This window comes from Engraulis encrasicolus, chromosome 21 (assembly GCF_034702125.1).
Source record: "Engraulis encrasicolus isolate BLACKSEA-1 chromosome 21, IST_EnEncr_1.0, whole genome shotgun sequence".
Classification (NCBI taxonomy): Eukaryota; Metazoa; Chordata; class Actinopteri; order Clupeiformes; family Engraulidae; genus Engraulis; species Engraulis encrasicolus.
In genome coordinates this window covers 11,141,121-11,160,265 of record NC_085877.1, presented here as the reverse complement: position 1 = coordinate 11,160,265, position 19,145 = coordinate 11,141,121, and the positions used below count along the sequence as shown (strand labels likewise).

The window sequence follows — 19,145 nt, the reverse complement described above, 5'->3', positions numbered from 1 at the left end:
CACCAACATGGATGACACAAAATGCAGATATCTAAAACATAGGACAAGAGCAGTGTTGCACTAATTGATCCCAGTGGGAAATCCATTGTGTTAGTGAAGTCACTTTGCGCAAATGATATGTGTGACAACTGCCACATCCGTAGTCACTGAAGTGCGCGGTAAAAGTAAGAGGCACAACAAAAACATGTGGATGCAGCCTTGATGTATCGGGTAGGTCAAATAAGTATTTGTTACAAGATGATATGCCGTTGTGTTATACAGTTTGATAGTGCTACGAGTGCTACGTGTTCCTTTGTGTTGTTGCTGTGGTAGCATCATGCGTGCGTATGCAACTTCTTGCCATAGTGTAACTATAAAGTCATGTAGCGGTTAGCTCATCTTCTACGCATCGCAATTTTGACTAACCTATTATGTACACTTCCCGGTGTGTTATCGAGGGAATTCCAGTGCTATTGAAGGCTTTAACGCTGACCCTAGGTGTTTACAGCCAAACTAGCTTGTATGCTTGTGCCGTTTAGCTAAGTGCGTCAGCATCTGTTACCTAAAGCCATTTAGCGTGTCCATTAGCTTGGTGTTGCTAACCATTCGTTATGGAACTGTGCTAACTCGTACTCTCATACCGTTACAGACAGAATACAAAGTCCTTGGGGGGATTTGTGTTTAGAAATGGTAAGACGTAAATTATGATCTGCGAGCGTATTCCAACACATCTGGTATTGTATTGTTTGTAAAGACAACTGCGTAACGCCAACTTCATTGTGATACGTTCCACACCATGATACGGGGTGGTACTGATGCTGTACTGAGATGCTTCCAGATGCACACAATATATCACCCAAAATAATACAACCGGTTAAGTTAGACGCATATTGTTGCTTTTTGGTCTGGTAGTTTTGCATATCCACGTGTAACGGAGGCTAGCACGCCAGTGATTATTTATTTATTTATTTTATTTATTTATTTTTCTAGCAGAAAAGAGACACACCCCTCTCCGTAGTCTAGAAACCGTTATCTCAGACCATGGGGCTGCGAACGGAGCAAAAGAAGCACTTTCCACTCCGTGGGATTGACGGAGTGGTGAAACTGTTCGAGGCCGAACTTCAGAACTCAGAACCGGACCTTGCTTTGCTGTCTCTTGTTTTGGGCTTTGTCGAACACTTTCTGGCCGTGAACAGAGTTGTGCCGGTGAACGTGCCCGGGGTTCGTTTTGAGCCCCTCGAGCCTGACTGCCCCAACTCGTGCTTCCCCGTCGTGGAGCTGGGCCTACTGACGGCAATGCACGAGCGCTTCACGGCTCAGATTCGGGGCGCAGTGGATCTGACCCGGTACCGGAGGTCGGGCGGCATCTCCAGTAGAGAGTTGGTCAATAAAGTCTCCGACGTCATCTGGAACAGTCTCAGCCGCTCTTACTTCAAGGACCGCGCGCACATCCAGTCCCTCTTCAGTCTCATCACAGGTATGGAATGCTGAATGCAGAATATTACAGAACATACAAATTGTATGCTAAACACAAACTGAACAGCAAAATAAATGCGCCCAGATAAAGATACACCTAAACAACAAACTGAGGCACTCAGAGATGTCCTCAAACAAGTTCAAAGCACATGATGTCATTCAGTGACTCATTCAGGGATGTCCTCAATAAATGTCCATCCAAGTGTGTTGTGTCCTTGAGCAAGGAAAGCCATTGATTTAAAGCAACATCAGTGGTGGAGTTACATCACCAATAGATTCTATGCGGCTGCAGGGTTGCTGCTAAGGTTTTGGAGGCCCTAAGCATAACTGCTCAGGAGGCCCCCTCTATGTTAATGAATAATAATAATAATAATAATAATAGTATTAATACGGTTTTGAGACTATCTCAATTTAGGAGGCTCCAATTTTGTGGGCAAAGTGGAGAGGCCCTAAGCGCTCTGCTTACCTGTGTGGCAGTCGTCGTTCCCACTTGAGCTAAAAAAAAAAAAATACTTGAGCAGAGGTGGGGATATCCTCGAGGAGGGAAATCTTTAGCCTACTCTCACCCTTCCCTCATGCTAATGCCATATGAATACAGAAGGTCTGGATTCTGGTCAATTGAGAAACGTTTTGAAATTCAAATTTTCCGTCGAAATTTGAAATGCGTGTCTTGTTTTACAGAATTGCAACCATTTGATCTTGACTTGGAAAAGCGATCACTGGTAGGAGGGGTGAAGTCTGTTGAGGTTTGAAATGAGCTAGGCACCTAACCTCACACTGCTCCAGGGACCGTACCCAATTAACCCATTTTAGCCTGATGCTACATATAGGTTGTTTGACCTGTGGTGCCTGGAGTGACATATACGCTGCATTCAGGCTCTTGAGATTTGAGTTTTTTATATTAATAATATGGGCATATTAGATCTGAATGAACATATTCTAATGAGGGTCCTAGCTTTTAAATTCAACTTGTTTAATGTTTTTATGTGCTTCGGAGGCTGAGATATTTAGCTTTTAATAGGCAGAGGGCACCTATTCCCAAAAAGGGCTTAGGCATTCAGCAGGCGTTTTTTGCAGGTGCCTTTGGCTAAAATCTGTTAATTGTAACTTAAAATAGGACGGGCAAGGAAATCCTCACACCATATCACCCTCAACAAATGGCACTTTCATTAGTAGTTGCACATGTCAGTGTGGTGCAATGACAGCTAATGCTGCAATTGTACAATTTAAAAAAAAAAGTAGAGTGAGTGGATTAAAGTGAGTGGATTATCTAAGACACGTATTCATTGCCTTACATTATTTAGTAATTAATTCATGGACATTAGCTGTAGTTGTACCACTGGACGTCTGAGGCCAAAAAAAATGCCATTGACCCACATCCATTTTATTCAGGGACTAAGCTGGACAGCTCGGGAGTGGCGTTTGCGGTGGTGGCGGCCTGCCAGGTGCTGGGGCTTCGTGACGTGCACCTGGCGCTCTCGGAGGACCACGCCTGGGTCATCTTCGGCCGCGACGGGGAGGAGACCGCGGAGGTGACGTGGCACGGCAAGGGCAACGAGGACCGCAGGGGACAGACGGTCACTGCCGGGGTGAACGAACGGGTAGGTAACACGCACACAAACACAAACACAAACACAAAACACACATCAAGAGCAACAACCAATTCAGTAAGTTAGCAGATGTATGGGTAAAAGGGGAAAAAAAATCCTGTTAAGAAACTTTTTTATTTATTTATTTTAACTGGGACTCTGTATCATCTGTCTGAGGGCAGTAGCTCATAATACTCTTGAGTGTAAAATGTGTGTGGGGTTTTCAATTATTTTCCTGGCCTGTCTGAGCACGGACTCCTCTTACATATTGTAGGGTGGGGTGCTCCCTTACCCCCCACCAGTTGTTTTCGTTTCCATATAACCCCAGCCTATGTGTGATTTTGTTTCCATTTTTTCCCATGTCTTGCTTTTAACTCTCTTTTTATTATTATTTAATTCTAGTCTCTTATTTGTACATTGCACAGCAATTTGGCCCGTTCTTTCTGTTTTTAAATGTGCTATATACAGTCCCAGGAAAAAGTTTGTACACCCTTTGAAATTTCTTACCTTTCTGTCAAAATTGATCATAAAACATGGTCTGATCTTCCCGGAAATCACAAGAAGGAACAACCAGAGTCTGCTTTAACTAATTCAACCCAAACATTTACAAGTTTTCATATTTTCATTGGCCATAAGGTGTAAACATTCACAGGACAGCAAGGCATAAGTAAGTACACCCTTGCATTCAATAGGTTTTAACCCTAAGTTAGTCGTAATAACCTCAACCAGATGTTTCCTGTAGTTGCAGATCAGATTAACAAAACAATCTGGATGTATCTGGTCTCCCTCTTCTTTAGAAAACTGCTTCTCGTCAGCAAGGTTTGTGGGATGTCTGGAGTGCATAGCTTTCTTGACTTCATGCCATATAATCTCAATGTTTTTTTGTCAGGGCTTTGACTGGGTTATTCCAGAATGCGTATTTCATTATTATGAAGCCATTCTAAAGTCGATTTGCTTCAAAAGTATGGGTTGTTGTCACATTTCAGCACCCATCCTCTTGTGTGCTTCAACTGTGTGACAGACTACCTCACTTTTTTCTGTAAAATATCTCGATAAACTTCTGAGTTCATTGTTCCACTGATAATAGCAAACTGAAAAGGGCCTGAGGCAGCAAGGTAGCAGCATATAATGATGCTCCCGCCACCATACTCGAAGGTGGAGATGATGTTTTGGTGAAGGTGTGGTTCTCCAGTTCTCCTCCAAACATGACATTGTGTGTTCCCCTGAACAATTCAACTTTGGTTTCAACGTTGGTCTACAGAATATTTTGCAGTAATTCTATGAAGCATATAAATGCTTTTTCGCAAACCTCAAAGGTGCAGCAATATTTTTTTAGGACAGAAACCCCATTAATTTTAGATTGGCAGAATGAATCCCATTTTTAGCTATTATTGGTTACATCTCCTCTTCTGAGTATGGTGGCGGGAGCATCATTATATGCGGCTACCTTGCTGCCTCAGGCCCTTGACAGTTTGCTATTATCAGTGGAACAATGAACTCAAGTTTATTGTGATATTTTACAGAAAAAACGTGAGGAAGTCTGTCACACAGTTGAAGCACACAAGAGTATGGGTCCTGAAATGTGACAACAACCCATACTTTTGAAGCAAATCGACTTTAGAATGGCTTCATAATAATGAAATACACATTCTGAAATAGCCCAGTCAAAGCCCTGACAAAAAACAATTGAGATCATATGGCATGAAGTCAAGAAAGCTATGCACTCCAGACATCCCACAAACCTTGCTGACGAGAGGCAGTTCTCCAAAGAAGAGGGCGACAAGATACAAACAGATTGTTTTGTTAGTCTGATCTGCAACTACAGGACAAGTCTGGTTGATGATATTGCAACTAACTGAGGGTTAAAACCTACTTAATGCAAGGGTGTACTTACTTATGCCCTGCTCTCCTGTGAATGTTATGGCCTTATGACCAATAAAAATATGATAACATGTAAATGTATGGGTGGAATTAATTAAAGCAGACTCTGATTGTTCCTTCTTCAGATTTCCGGGAAGATCAGACCATGTTTTATGATCAATTTTGACAGAAATGTAAGAAATTTCAAAGGGTGTACAAACTTTTTCCTGGGACTGTACATTTAACTTCCTGACTCACTCACTCCCATACGTGCTGTACTGTTCTGTGCAGAGCTGGCTGTACCTGAAAGGCTCCTATATGAAGTGCGATCGCAACATGGAGGTGGCCTTCATGGTGTGTGCCATCAACCCATCACTGGACCTGCACACTGACAGCACTGAACTGCTGCAACTACAACAGGTGGGCTGTGAGACAGGGTTGCCAGATGTGGTTGATTTCCAGCCAAATAAATGCTCAAAACCAGCCTGGAGGCACTAAACCATTCCCAGTTTTAAATAAATTCTGTTGATTTATCTGGCCATAAATCTACAGAAAAACCCCACCCAAAACATTTACCAAGTGCATCATTAGGTTTAAATGTCTACTGTATGTTACTTCTAACTCTGAACTACTGCAACATTTGTGCTGACAACATAATTTAAATACAAATAAAGATAAAACTCCATGAACAGGTATTGTGTGACTATGATGATGTTCTTTATTTTGTTACTTTTACTTTATTTTATCTAGTTACATATGGTCATGTTCTGTTAAGTGATCTTTATGTGTATCTATTTTATGTGGCGTGTATTGCATCTACATCAAGACATGTATTGACAGTAAGATGTTGGAGCAGCTAGTTATTTGATGTTATTCAGTAAATGCTATTTCTTTTCTCTGCAGAGACTGCTGTGGCTTCTGTATGAAAGAGGAGATTTGGACAAGTAAGATTCTATTTCAATATCTCAGAAAAGTCTAATGTCTATGTTATTAGAACCTGAATGTTGCATTTAGTTTGTCACTTCCCTGCTACCACATTCCCTTTTAGTCACTGTAGCAGAAGTGTGCGCAGTACATGCTGTGTTACTGTGTTTTTAAAAAAGCGTCTATTAAATGGAAGCTATGTTAGCCAATTTATACTCATGAAAGGCGTGACGTTTTCCATATGCGTTACGCCCATTTGTGGGGGAAAAGTCAATTGGTGATGTTGGTGTTTAATAAATGAAAGATACGAACCTGTAGACTAGCGTTGTTCATAAGCAACATGCCGAAAACGTGTTGTGTTGCCGGCTGTTCAAATTATAGAGCCAAACAGCCGTGGCTGAAGCATGGACTGTGTTCATTTAGACAAGCCGGTGTAGCATGTAAGTTGATGAGACATTCAGTTTGTTTTCACCCATAAAGGGGCGTTACGCACATTTACGAGCAAAATACCCGGATGGCCGTTCATGAGTATACTCAAGAGTGTGGTGACTCCTCCCCTTTTCCTCAGGTATCCAATGGCTATGGGGACTTTGGCAGATCTGGAAGACCAGGAGCCAATCAGTGGCAAGGAGAGTCCCCTCAACCTCCACATGAAGGTGAGCCAGAGCCAGAACTGACCTGCTTAACACAGCGCTTCATACAAGCTATGTACAAGATTTGCAGATTTTATTCAAAACACTTCAGTATGCACAAAGAAAAGATGATCACCACTCACCATTCATTTATTTTACTGAGCTCAACTAAAATGTTTTATGGTGTGTGGAATGATCCCCTTTAAAAGTAGACAAAACTTTTGAACAAGTTGTGAACCTGCGGTGTCAAAACAGAGCTGACTGTGACATTGATTTTGTGATATTTTTTTCCTGTTTTTGTCAGTGAATGATTCTAATCAACTAGGAATTCATGATTTTCTAACAAGAGAGCAGAACTATAAATCCACTTGCACCATAGAATACGGTCTCTAAAATATTCTCTTTCTTTCTTTCTTTCTTTCTTTCTTTCTTTCTTTCTTTCTTTCTTTCTTTCTTTCTCTCTCTCTCTCTCTCTCTCTCTCTCTCTCTCTCTCTCTCTCTCTCTCTCTCTCTCTCTCTCTCTCTCTCTCTCTCTCCCTCTCCCAGGCTGTTGAGTCTGCCAAGAAGTTCTACAACAACGAGCACATCTATCCCTTCATGTACCTCGCAGGGTACCACTACAGGCACAGAGAAGTCAAGGATGCCCTACGCTCATGGGCAGAGGCTGCCACGGTCATGCAGGAGTAAGTGTGTTAACGGTTAATAATCATGACTATAGTATGTATTATTATATAATAATAACATAAAGCACAATGTGATATCAAGGCTGCTCTACGAGCATGCGCAAGGGCTGCCACTGTCAGGCAGCAGTATGTGTGTTTATGTTTAATCTCTGTATCAGACTGAGGTTAGGGCTTGGCAACCTGGATTCAGAAGCTACAATCCAGTGCCACATATTCCAAATGACCTGGTTTTACCCCTCCAATTGGGGCAATTGGATTACAGCTTTTGAGTCCTGGTTGCCCATCACTGAATAAAGAAGAGTTAACTCCATGATGTACAACACTAGTACTTGGGCCAAGTTGGGCCTATACTACAAAGCTGGTTCAGGGTGAGTTAAGGTTCATTTAAGAGGTAAATCATCCAATAGACGAGCCTGGAGTCCTCATTTTCTTAAAAAAAGCTCTTGTATTAGATGATTTACCTCTTAACTGAACCTTAACTTATCCTGAACCAGCTTTGTAGTATAGGCCCGTAGACATCACATCGTTGTTGTTACACAAGTTATTCCACTATACTTAATGAGCTCCTTATGAAGACTTTTTACTTTTCTCTTCTTTTACTTTTACTACTACCGGTATACACCTCTGATATCAATCGCTTTCTTTCACTGTTCATTCAAAATACCAGTGGCAGTCTCATGACCCCTTTTATTCACATAGCAAACATGTTCGGTCTTCATTTGTGATTGAGACCGCATGCATCACATCCTTGGGGTTGTCGCTGCAGTTTGTTTTGGTCAAGCTGCACATACTCTACTCAGACACTAGGTGGCAGCACACACACACAACAGGATACTGAAAGGGAAGCTGTAATTATTATCATCAGACAGACAAAGGCTGAGACCTTTTGTTTCCAACACATTTAATCAAGAGCCAACTGATCTCCACAGGTGGCGAACACTTGTGGTTGTTATGTTTGTTCAGAAGTGAAAGAGAAGCGCACACGCACAGACATTGCGTGCTGCTCTCCAATACAAGGAAAGGGAAGGTGCATCCTGAGAATGACAGAGTTGTGTGTCTGGCGTATGTGTGCTCATCAGTCTGGGTCTGTGTTTGCCAGCCTTAGTGTGTGTGTGTGTGTGTGTGTGTGTGTGTGTGTGTGTGTGTGTGTGTGTGCGTGCGTGCGTGCGTGCGTGCGTGCGTGCGTGCGTGCGTGCGTGCGTGCGTGCGTGCGTGCGTGCGCGCGTTTGCATGTTATTTCTGTCCTTATCCGTCGCCGGAAACTTCTTTCAGCTTCCATTCTTGGCAGCCTCGGCTTCCTGGATCTCCAACCCTCACTTTTCTCCCGCACTTTCAAGTGTGCGATGCTAAAAATATTCCCCCCACGCCGTCCCGTCTGCTCAAGCTCTGGAGTCCAGTCCAGACCCATACAATCCGGTCCGGCTCCGGCTGCGCCATGTTCTCTTTTGTCCCCTCTCCAGTCCTTACTCAGATGTGGGGCCAGAGGCACACCCCAGCTTGGCGCACAGACACACACACACACACACACACACACACACATATACACACACACACACACACACACACACACACACACACACACACTCATACAGTCATATACACTCACTCACTCACTCACTCGTATACACATACACACACACACATTCTCACACAAGCTCTCTCTCTCTCTCTCTCTCTCTCTCTCTCTCTCTCTCTCTCTCTCTCTCTCACACTCACACACACACACACACACACACACACACACACACACGCACACACACACATTCCCGCCTCTTCCTCTTCCCGCTCTGCTTCACTCTTCCTGTGTCCCATTGTTGGGAAAGGCCTTTCCTCTCCTCTCCTCTCCTCTCCTCTCAGCGCCAGCACTGAGATGCCAGGAAGGATGTGTCTTATGAGACACTACCGCAGCCAGAGACGGGGAGAAAAACTGTATTTCTCTGGTTAACTCTACATATTTCGTTTGTTTTAGATTCAGTAATTGAGCAGATGTGCACTTAAAATAACCAACTGTTACTGGGAAAAAGCTCAAAGAAAGACTTGACGTACAGTACTACAGACTATAATACGAAAGGGCTGTGATTTTATGTTTTGTTCTGTAGTGCCGTAAAAGTGCAGTTTAAAAACATCCCTTTTGAATGATAACATAACCCAAAGTTGTTGGACCTGCACAAAGTCGTCACCTCTGGGCCTTGTGGAAGCTGCAGTCTGCCCTTTTGAACTACTCTGAACTCCTCCCTTAAAAAAATAATATTGACAATAATGAAACCATAACCCAAAGTCGTTGGACCTCCACACAAAAGTTGTCATCAGTGGGCAGTCATGGTGTGGTCGTCTGGCCTTGTGACCTCTATCCTAGCTGATCCAGAACCCGCCCACCAAGCAGAAGTCATTCTGGACATGTCCATACCCGGCGCACCTCCCTATCAACATGAAGAATAATAACAGTGTCTCTCTATGTGGAAACAAAAATGTGTTGATTGCGAACTGTGGTGCATGGAAACCAGGGATCAGAATGAGTGGCATCTAAGTATCTAGTACAATCGGTTGTTTTGCTCTTTTTGTTCCAACGACGGCTGTTGTCCATTGCAACCTCAGGGCAGGAATAATCTCAAATTGATTCACTGGTCTTGAGTGGCGCTAGAATTCAGCAACCACCACTTCACGTGTATATGTTTGGACTGTCAATTATAAATGGCTTTGTCCCCTTACTCCTTTTTTATCCTTTGACTCTGTCTCTCTCTATATCTCTCTGTCTGTCCATCCATCTATCTATATCTCTCTCTCTCTAGCTATAACTACTGTCGTGAGGACGAGGAGATCTACAAGGAGTTTTTCGACATTGCTAATGACGTCATCCCCACGCTGCTGAAGGAGACCGTTGCCGAGGGGGGGCTGGAGGGGTCAGAGGGTGTCGCCGCCGAGAAGGCAGAGAAGGCCGACTCCTCCCCCGCCCAGAAGGTACACATTATATTACTTTACTTTACTTTGCTTTGCTTTACTTAACATTAATCATGCACCTCCCTGCCCAGAGAGTACAAGGCCATTTTACATTACTGCATTACATTACATTCAGATGCCTCCTAAGCCCAGGAGGCACAAGGCCATATCACTTTACTCCATTACACTCCTTCAAATTACTGTGCATTTATTAGACTTCTCCTGTACTCCAGAAGTTACAAGGCCATCTTACCTTAGCGTACATTACAATATATAGTAAGGTCGCCAAATTCCGCCCACTTCACCAATCACTTCATTGAAAAGTGATAATATCACTGTGTAGATGAGGTAATGAGCAATATATTAACTAACATTGGTAGCCCTTTCTATCGTAATTTGGCGATACCGTCCAGCATGTCCAAAATCTAGTTTCAGCACAATTCACCGGCGAAAGGCTCCCAATTCCGCGCACTTGATTTCAGGTCACGTCGGTATTTCCGTTACTGTTTATTATTCCTTCATGCTATTGTGCTGATTTCGTTCACACTTGTAGTCCTGTCTTTACCGATGCAGGAACTGTGATTAGTTTGGTCGTTACTGTGGAAACGGTTGAATAATTTTCGTCCTAAAGCGAAACGGGGAAGCGGCCAGGGCGAGTTTTTAGCCAGAATGTCGTCGTGAAATTAAAGTTCCATGCTGCCGTTACAACACCCTTCATTGCAATGCTGTTTATGTCCGTTTGACTCGGTTTTAAATGTCATCACCGTTTGAAATTGTAAGCATACAAACTCTGTATCATGTCGATATCCATTCCTGATTTAAACAGTGGATACATAATTAACTATCATCACTTATAAGTAGGCGGGCGGAATTAGGCGACTTGGCTATATATTACATGACATTGCATTACACTTTGCTGACGCTTTTATCCAAAGCAACTTACAGATACAGTCATAGGAAAAAGTTTGCACACCCTTTGAAATGTCTTACATATGATAACATGTATATGTTTGGGTGAAATTAGTTAAATCAGACTCTGATTGTTCTTCCTGGAAGATCAGACCAAGTTTTATGACCAATTTTGACAGAAATGTAAGAAATTTCAAAGGGTGTGCAAACTTTTTCCTATGACTGTATTTGAAGTGCTGGGTATTGGTTACAGTCCCTGGAGAAAAGAGGGATCAATCTATTTTTGATTTGTATTGTTGAGGTGGTGGTTTGCATTATGATGTAAAGTTAACCAAACCCCCCATTCCCCCCCTCCTCCTCCTCCTCTACTTATCTCCGTCAGGACTCCCCCAGGCAGTCTGCTGTTCTCTCGGCACTACAAGACCCAGAATGCTTTGCCCACCTGCTGCGTTTCTATGACGGCATCTGCAAGTGGGAGGAGGGCAGTCCCACCCCTGTGCTGCACGTGGGCTGGGCCACCTACCTGGTGCAGTCCCTCAGCCGATTCGATGCCCAGGTGTGTGTGTGTGTATGTGTGTGTGTGTGTGTTTGTTTGTGTGTGTGATTGTTTGTGTGATTGTTTGTGTCTGTGTGTGTATTTTATTGGGTTGGTGGCACCTGACGAAGACCTTGCCGGTCAAAATGTTGTGATTTTAGAGTGAGGAGTCGGCACACTTAAAACAACTTTGACTGTTGAGACGTCATCCTATCCTGCCGTGGAATAAAGAAACAAAGAAAACATTATTTTAAGTGTGCGCACTCCTCACTGTAAAGTTATTGTCAGCCTATGGCCGGCACCTTTCCTTGGGATGTGCACAATCTTCACCTTCAATAGGTCGAAACATTGTACTATTTTTTTCACTAAATAAACCACAGGTGTGCGGATATTTCTCCTTTTATTCCTTTCTCCTTTATTCCTTTCTCCTTTTTTCCTTTCTCCTTTTTTCCTTATGTAATCCATCCTGACCTGGTGTCGTGCCCCCTCCTCTCACCGGTCCTCAGGTGCGTCAGAAGGTGTCCATCAGCATCAGAGAGGTGGACGCCCTGGACGATGACGACCAGTCGAGCGACGACCCTCGCGAGGGCCGCAGACGAGGTCCCCGCCGTGAGTCCAAGCTGGAGGACCAGGCTCCACAGCCCCCCCTGCCGGCCGGACAGACACCCCCAAACAGCGCCGCCTCCTCCAGCCCCACCAGCACTACTGCTGCCCCCTCTACCACCACCACCGCTGCCACCACCCAGGCCCAGCCTAAGAAGGTTGGGGAGGGCGGGGGTCGCCGGCGATCCTCCCAGGGCACCAGAGGGGCGGAGGCTGAGGCCAGCAGCAAGGGCCGTGCCAACACTCCAAGCCCCACCCCTTCCTCTGCCCAGCAGGGTGGGGCGTTAGGCGGAGCTACAGGTGATTCTTAATTCTGATTTGTTCCTAATTCGGATTATGCCGAGCAAAGGGTAGTGTAGTGTATAAAATCTGAATTTGCAGCAACTTCTCATCATCAATCGTGTTAACAAGTGGTCTCTGAGAAAAGTGTCTTGGGAGCAAAGTGGTCACTGGTCTGAAAAGTTTGAGAAATACTTATGACAAGTCTGGAGGTTTTGTGCTGATTTAAATCCCGGTTTTGCACTTCTAGTGGCTCAGTGGTGAATTCTTATTGTCTTATTCTTATTCTAATATTCCGGCTCTAATTTCGGTTCCGTAGCTGAAGGTCTGGGTGGCGTGCCCACCAGTTACGTTCAAAATATTTTTCTCTTATTCTTATTCTATATTCCGGTTCCGTTGGTGGAGGTCCGGGTGGAGTGCCCAATGGGCCCGTGGAGACGTTCTCTAAATTCTAGTTCCTATTCTATATTCCGGTTCCATAGGTGGAGGTGTGCCCAGTGGGCCCGTGCTGGCATTCTGTAAATTCTAATTCTTATTCTATATTCCGGTTCCGTAGGTGGAGGTGTGCCCAGTGGGCCCGTGGTAACGTTCTCTAAATTGTAGTTCCTATTCTATATTCCGGTTCCATAGGTGGAGGCGTGCCCAGTGGGCCCATGGTGACGTTCTGTGAATTCTAATTCTTATTCTATATTCCGGTTCCGTAGGTGGAGGCGTGCCCAGTGGGCCCGTGGTAACGTTCCACAGCGAGAAGATGAAGGGGATGAAGGAGCTCCTGGCCGCCGCCAAAGTGAACTCTAGCGCCATCAAGCTGCAGCTCACCGCACAGTCACAGGTGCAAACGAAGAGGCAGAAGCCATCGGGGTCCGGAGACTACACACTGTCCTTTATGAAGAGACCCAGGAAGACCCTGTAAATACTAGACACGCGTGCGCGCGCACACACATGCATACACAGGGTCCGGAGACTATACATGATCCTTTTTGTAGAGACCTGGAAATACGCTGTAACCATCAAGACACACACACACACACACACACAGCATCTGGAGTCTACATGCTGTTTGTGAAGAGACACCAGGAAAAAATCACCACAAGACACACACACACACACACACACACACACACACACTATAGCGTGGCCCCACAACGTGGCCCCACAAGACCCTGTAACCACAATGATGATGATACACACCCTGGGGACACTGGAAACATGATGATGATGATGATGATGATAAACAATAAACACGGCACAAACTTGTTGAGCAAATGTTGCTGAGAAGTGATATCATAAGCGGTCTTTGAGGCAACATACCTTATGCGAGGGGAAAAAAACAACTCCAGAAGTTCTGAAGCAGGTAACTTCTCACAATCATGTCTGAAATCCAATCCTACCTGAAAAATGAAAAGCCCCAACGATGTTCAGATGTTGCCTAGCCATATTGCTCTAAATGCATCATCACCTTTAGGGAGGAAACGGCAGCAGAGACTGCCACGGGACTGAAAATGTGGAAAAGTCTCCACTTAAATGACAGTCAGAGAGATGCCTAAGGTTTGCTAGCTAAACCAGATCTTTACGATGAGTTCCTCTGTTCGAAAGCACCGTGAGTTTATGACCTGAAACACTTGTGTCCTTGTCCAAGATGCCTGAATATCAGCTTTAAGACTCTTGTCTGTGTTTTCTCTGTGCAAAGGCTTGTGATTTTCCCTCTTTCATAGAGATTTGATGTTATTCAAAACATGCTCCGCTGCACAGCTCTGTTGTGTTTGTCACTGTGATAACGTATGGAGGAGTGTTTCTCAATCGTTCACGTTTGGTTCAGGTGAAGCCTTCTTTCATTGAAGTTGGCATGACCATCCATCAAGTGCGTTTTTACACTCAGTCGGAACGGAGAGGCAAGGGTATAGTGTTTTTTTTTCATTGGGTATTTCTGTAAACCTTTGAGAATGTTTTAGTATTTTGGACAGAAACCAAAGTCACTTGATACGAGAGTCTGTGTTTATTTTTTAGCCTTTATAAAGAAAGAAAAGTGATTTATTTTTTGATGCCTTTGAATTGGTGACACTATAGATTAAATCTGTAGGTTGTTAAACATTGTTTTTTTGTTGTCTCAGCACTTTTTATGTTTTCACATGTACATTGATCCGCTTTCATAAACAGTAGGTTCTTATGTCAGTTGTAATAACGCATGTATTACTCGTGTTATTGACCTTAGTGTAATGTAACCTTGTGTTATATGAAGTTTCAATAGGAAATGTTGGAATTTTCAGCTCTAGTAGTAAAGCCTCGTTTTCTGGCAATAAAGTTGATCATACTGACAATAAATCTTGTTTGTGTGCTTTTCTTTCTCTTGCTATCTGTGTGAGTTGATACAATTATCGGTAACACTTTACATGACGCCGGCGTCATAGGTATGACATAAGTGTCATAACATTGTCATAATACAGTCATGCATGTGTCATAAACATTATGTCAATGTCATAAACATTGTATGACTTTGTTTTAAGTGAAATTCGGTTATAACAAAGACCGGCCTAACACTGTCAACTTTTCATGGCTATAAAGCGTTTATGACATTGGCATTATGTTTATGACTTGTTCATGACACTGTTCTGACATTGTTATGTCATTATATGACGCCGGTATCAAGTAACGTGTTTTTTTTTTACCAGGTCTATTAAACTTTTCCCGTCACTTGTGGATGTTAAATCTTACTAGCCACTACATCGTTAACATGAAACATTTAATTCAGAATTAACTCAATCTAATTCAGAATAAAGTTTAATTGCATTTGGAGCACATAATGTAAACACTGAATTAAAAGAAAGTGTAATGTTAACTCCACAGAACTATTTTATTCGCAGTTAAATAGTTGGCCGTTGCTAATTTAGAGGCTGTCTGTTACTTCAGCACTCTATTTCTTGCGTTCATGCGCAAAAAGCCACTCTTCTGCTGGCACATCGCACAGGCTGACACCACGACGCCCTCTGACGCTTGGCGCGGGAACGGAATGAGAAGCCAGATTCTGATCAGACTGATAAGCGCTTTTTCGAACAGTCAGACAGCCACCCAGATAATTCAACAGGCGGCTGGCTACACCTGGCAGTCCCGACTCCCGAGTGATGCATCTGTAACGGGGGAGAGACTAGCAGTCCTGGGCTGGCTGAACGTCCAGCCAGCATAGTAGCCCACTACATCGCCACAGCCTCTGTCATTATCATGGTCAACTAAACAGTGTTAACACCACTGGATTTAACGACCGAAATGGATACTATCGGGGTTTCGTTTTTGGACCCCCTTGACGACTACGAGATCATTCATCGTATTGGGAGTGGTACATACGGAGATGTGTTCAAGGTTGGTGTGCTTAAGAGAGACGTCTTATTTTGATTTGTCGACCGAGATAAGGAGTTTGCCTGTATGCCGTTTGATCCGTGTCAGCCGCACTGTGGATAGAGCAACCTTGAAATGACTTAGGTTGCGAGGTTTAGAGTTTACCTCCATTTTCGTTAAACCGAAATATAACAGCAGCCTATTTTTACCTTCTATAAATCACCGTTGGTGGTGTTTGAAAGTTTGATTTACTTTGATACATCGTGCGTAATATCAGTCGCCCTGACCCCATAGCGAGTGGTTATGTCTGCATCCCGCCTGGGAGAATGGATGGGATTATGGCAGTTAACCTTTTTTGTATTATTATTTGTTGTGTATTACGCACACGTCCATCTATGGTGAACCAGCAAATAGGGTGTGAAGGAATTCAAGTTCCTTTAGAACGAGTCCAAATTATTTCTGGCAAACACATGGCCGTCTGGCGCGTGCTCCCCAATGTTTGCGAATGTGATGCAGCTGCAAATTACACGTTCTTTGCCTACTATGGTTAAAGTGTCACTGTTAAAACAATTGAGGGATTAAATTCGTGTAGTGTTTAAATTTAAACTATCCAGGCTTTAAAGTGTAAAGAAAATGTGTTTTTACTGTAATCTATGCAGATGGCATGACGTGTCTGTGACTTCCTCTGAAGGAAAAGTCGTTATCTAAATCCACCATTCTTCTCTACCTTGATAAACGCAGCTTAATGACCATACTTCTCCAAACAATAGCAATGATGTCATGCGTGCTTATGTTTACGTACCACACACGTCTGTCTGTCTGTCTGTCTGTCTCTCTCTCTCTCTCTCTCTCTCTCTCTCTCTCTCTCTCTCTCTCACTCTCACACACACACACACACACACACACACACAGACACACACACACTACAGTACCCACTGTAATGCATGGTGGCTCAACGCCAGTCAGAACACAATTGGCACTCCGCGAGACCACTTGTTCGAGGCGTCCTGCATCACGCAATCCCCCGTCATGGCGCGCGAGCCCCTGATGGTTTATTACTTCATCTTTGCCCCCCCCACAAAGAGCTCCTTTTAGAAGGATGTGGTGGCCTGTTATGCGTCCTTATCAGAGCACTGACACATGTGGTGGTAAAATACAATCCAGCCCAAAAGCACAAGTGAACTACACAGCTGTAATACATTTTAAACTAGAAGCACTCAGAGAGCGCAGACCTCCACCAAGGAAGCTGCTTGATACATTTGACTATGTTACACCCTAAGGGCCAAAACATACCAAGGCGGAACGGAACGGTCGCAGGACGAACGCGGTCTTTCTGCTTAGTTTCAGCCGGCGTGTTTTTCTCTGCTTTTCACACTGACAGCGTCGGCGTGCGCGGCCAGTCCTGTTCAAAATCCTCCCCACAGCCAAAACTAGCATGCTACTTTGCCATTCATTTGAATGAGACACCGTGAAAAATACGCTCGAGTTCTATTTTCCAAATGCAGCGCGGCGTGGAGCCGGCTTCCGCGCCGCTGACGCTCGACTACCGCCGGTTGGTGTGTAAGGACAGATATGTTTCAATGGATTTTCACTGACGCCGGTAAAAAAACGTGTCCGTTCCGCGACGCTTTAGTGCCCTGGTGTGTAAGACCCCTAAGTCTTTCTGCCTTGTTGTTGTGGTGTTCCCGCAATTCAATTTCTGGTCACTAGGAGGCATCTAGATGGTGAAGAATCTTTTGAAAATTTGTGGTTCCGGTTTGTGATCCGGATCACCACCAGAATTTAATCACTTGTTCCTTGGGTCATTACTAACAGCTCCACAACGTTTCGTCGAATTCCGTTGATTCGTTTTTGAGTTATCCTGCTGACAGAATCTTTAAAAAGGTCCTGGTTCCAGTTCGTGATCCGGATCACCACCAGAATTTAATCACTTGTTCCTTGGGTCATTATCAACAAACCCACAAAGTTTTGTCGAATTCCGTTGATTTCGAGTTATGCTGCTGACAAACAGACAGACGGACAGACAAACCAAGGCGACCGAAAACATTACCTCCTTGGCAGAGGTAATGATCTCCACAAGTCAAGTCAATGTACTGTAGGGGTAGGGCTAAATCCTGGATGAGAATATAGTTAAAAAACTTGTATTAAACCTATTTTTTTTAGTACAGATAATATAGTTAATATAGAGTTCATATAGACAAATTAAAATACATGAAAGGTTAATGCATAATGTCCTTACAGATATGCTACATTGTGAAGCACATCAAAAGCCTTGATTTTATTGCTTCCCTTGTTGTGAGACTTTGTTCTAAGCCAAAATTACTTTTAAACTTTTAATGGTCTCCACAATACGTAAAGCGCCTTATTGTTGTCTGAGTGTTGATATCATAAGCCATGCTCCACACATCAGAAGTATTATGGCCTGTTGCTTTTCTTGTTGTTGTTGTGCTGGGGAGCCTTTTGTCCCAAACCAGCACCGGTATTATTTCAGGCTCGGCGGGGAGCGTTTGGAAAAGCGTTGCTGTCATCTTGGTGGCAGGAAGTCCCTTTGCCGAAACAGGAAAAAAAACAGGACGTAGGACGTGAAGGCAAAGCTTCAGGTTTTGTCTGGGACAAGGCGGCTTGCTCATGGCTGCCTGGCTGTTACTGGCCACATTTGCACATACTGAGCTGAGAAGGCAATAGGCTGGCCATAGGCATAATGTAATGAGTTTACATGTAGTATAGTGTAGTGTATATTGATTTACTTATTAATTTGTGTGTGTGCGCGTGCGTGCGTGCGTGCGTGCGTGCGTGCGTGCGTGTGTGCGTGTGCGTGTGTGTGTGCGTTTGCGTGTGTGTGTGTGTGAAGTCACAGTATAGTTATTATGGTAGTAAACTCTTATACAACTATCAAATTGTTCCACTGGCAGTGCAGTGAACATGAGGCTACCTAATCCACCTTGATATCTGTTGGTTTATTACATTACATTACATAGTCAACACATAGGGTCTATTCCAAACATGCAGTTACTGTACAGGGTATTGGTTACAGCCCCTGGAGCAATGAGGGGTTAGTTGCATTGCTCAAGGGCACCTCAGCCAGGGATGGAGGTGTAGGGACAGTACATTTCCCTTAGCTGACACTTTTATCCAAAGCAACTTACAGTTATTTACAGGGCATTGGTTAAAGCCCCTGGAGCAATGTAGAGTTTAGGTGCCTCACTCAAGGGCACTTTAGCCATGGATGGAGTTGTAGGAAGAGGTAAGGGTGGGATTCGAACCTGCAACCCTCTGGATCACAGACCAGCTTCTTAACCATTTGGCCACAGCAAGCAACAGACAGCAGCCCCCCATGGTTGGTTTAGTAAAATTGAAAAAACAAATATGTGGCAGGACGTTTACTTTCTGGACCTGGAATGTCCATCTC

The 19,145-nt window shown here is 43.9% G+C and overlaps 2 protein-coding genes across 5 annotated transcripts in view; both read left to right on the top strand.

Annotated features, from left to right (window-relative positions):
• Positions 1-121: 121 nt before the first annotated feature.
• On the top strand, positions 122-14,728 carry men1 (multiple endocrine neoplasia I). Of its 2 annotated transcripts, none has more exons than XM_063187560.1 (11): positions 122-210; positions 973-1,456; positions 2,848-3,056; positions 5,196-5,324; positions 5,808-5,848; positions 6,397-6,484; positions 7,007-7,143; positions 9,933-10,101; positions 11,372-11,545; positions 12,031-12,427; positions 13,111-14,728. In XM_063187560.1, the coding sequence occupies exons 2-11, from the start codon at positions 1,021-1,023 to the stop codon at positions 13,317-13,319; spliced, it is 1,989 nt and encodes a 662-aa protein (XP_063043630.1). In that variant the 5' UTR covers positions 122-210; positions 973-1,020; the 3' UTR covers positions 13,320-14,728. The 2 variants fall into 2 exon arrangements, with proteins under 2 accessions (XP_063043630.1, XP_063043629.1); XM_063187559.1 differs by having other exon boundaries at positions 138-210; positions 970-1,456.
• A 649-nt stretch (positions 14,729-15,377) lies between these two features.
• Positions 15,378-19,145, top strand: part of map4k2 (mitogen-activated protein kinase kinase kinase kinase 2) — a 61,202-nt gene continuing 57,434 nt past the window's right edge. For all 3 annotated transcript variants that reach the window (XM_063187557.1, XM_063187555.1, XM_063187554.1), the window contains exon 1: positions 15,378-15,760. In XM_063187557.1, the coding sequence (XP_063043627.1) occupies positions 15,668-15,760 (93 nt within the window). In that variant the 5' untranslated portion in view covers positions 15,378-15,667. The remainder of the gene's footprint in view (positions 15,761-19,145) is intronic.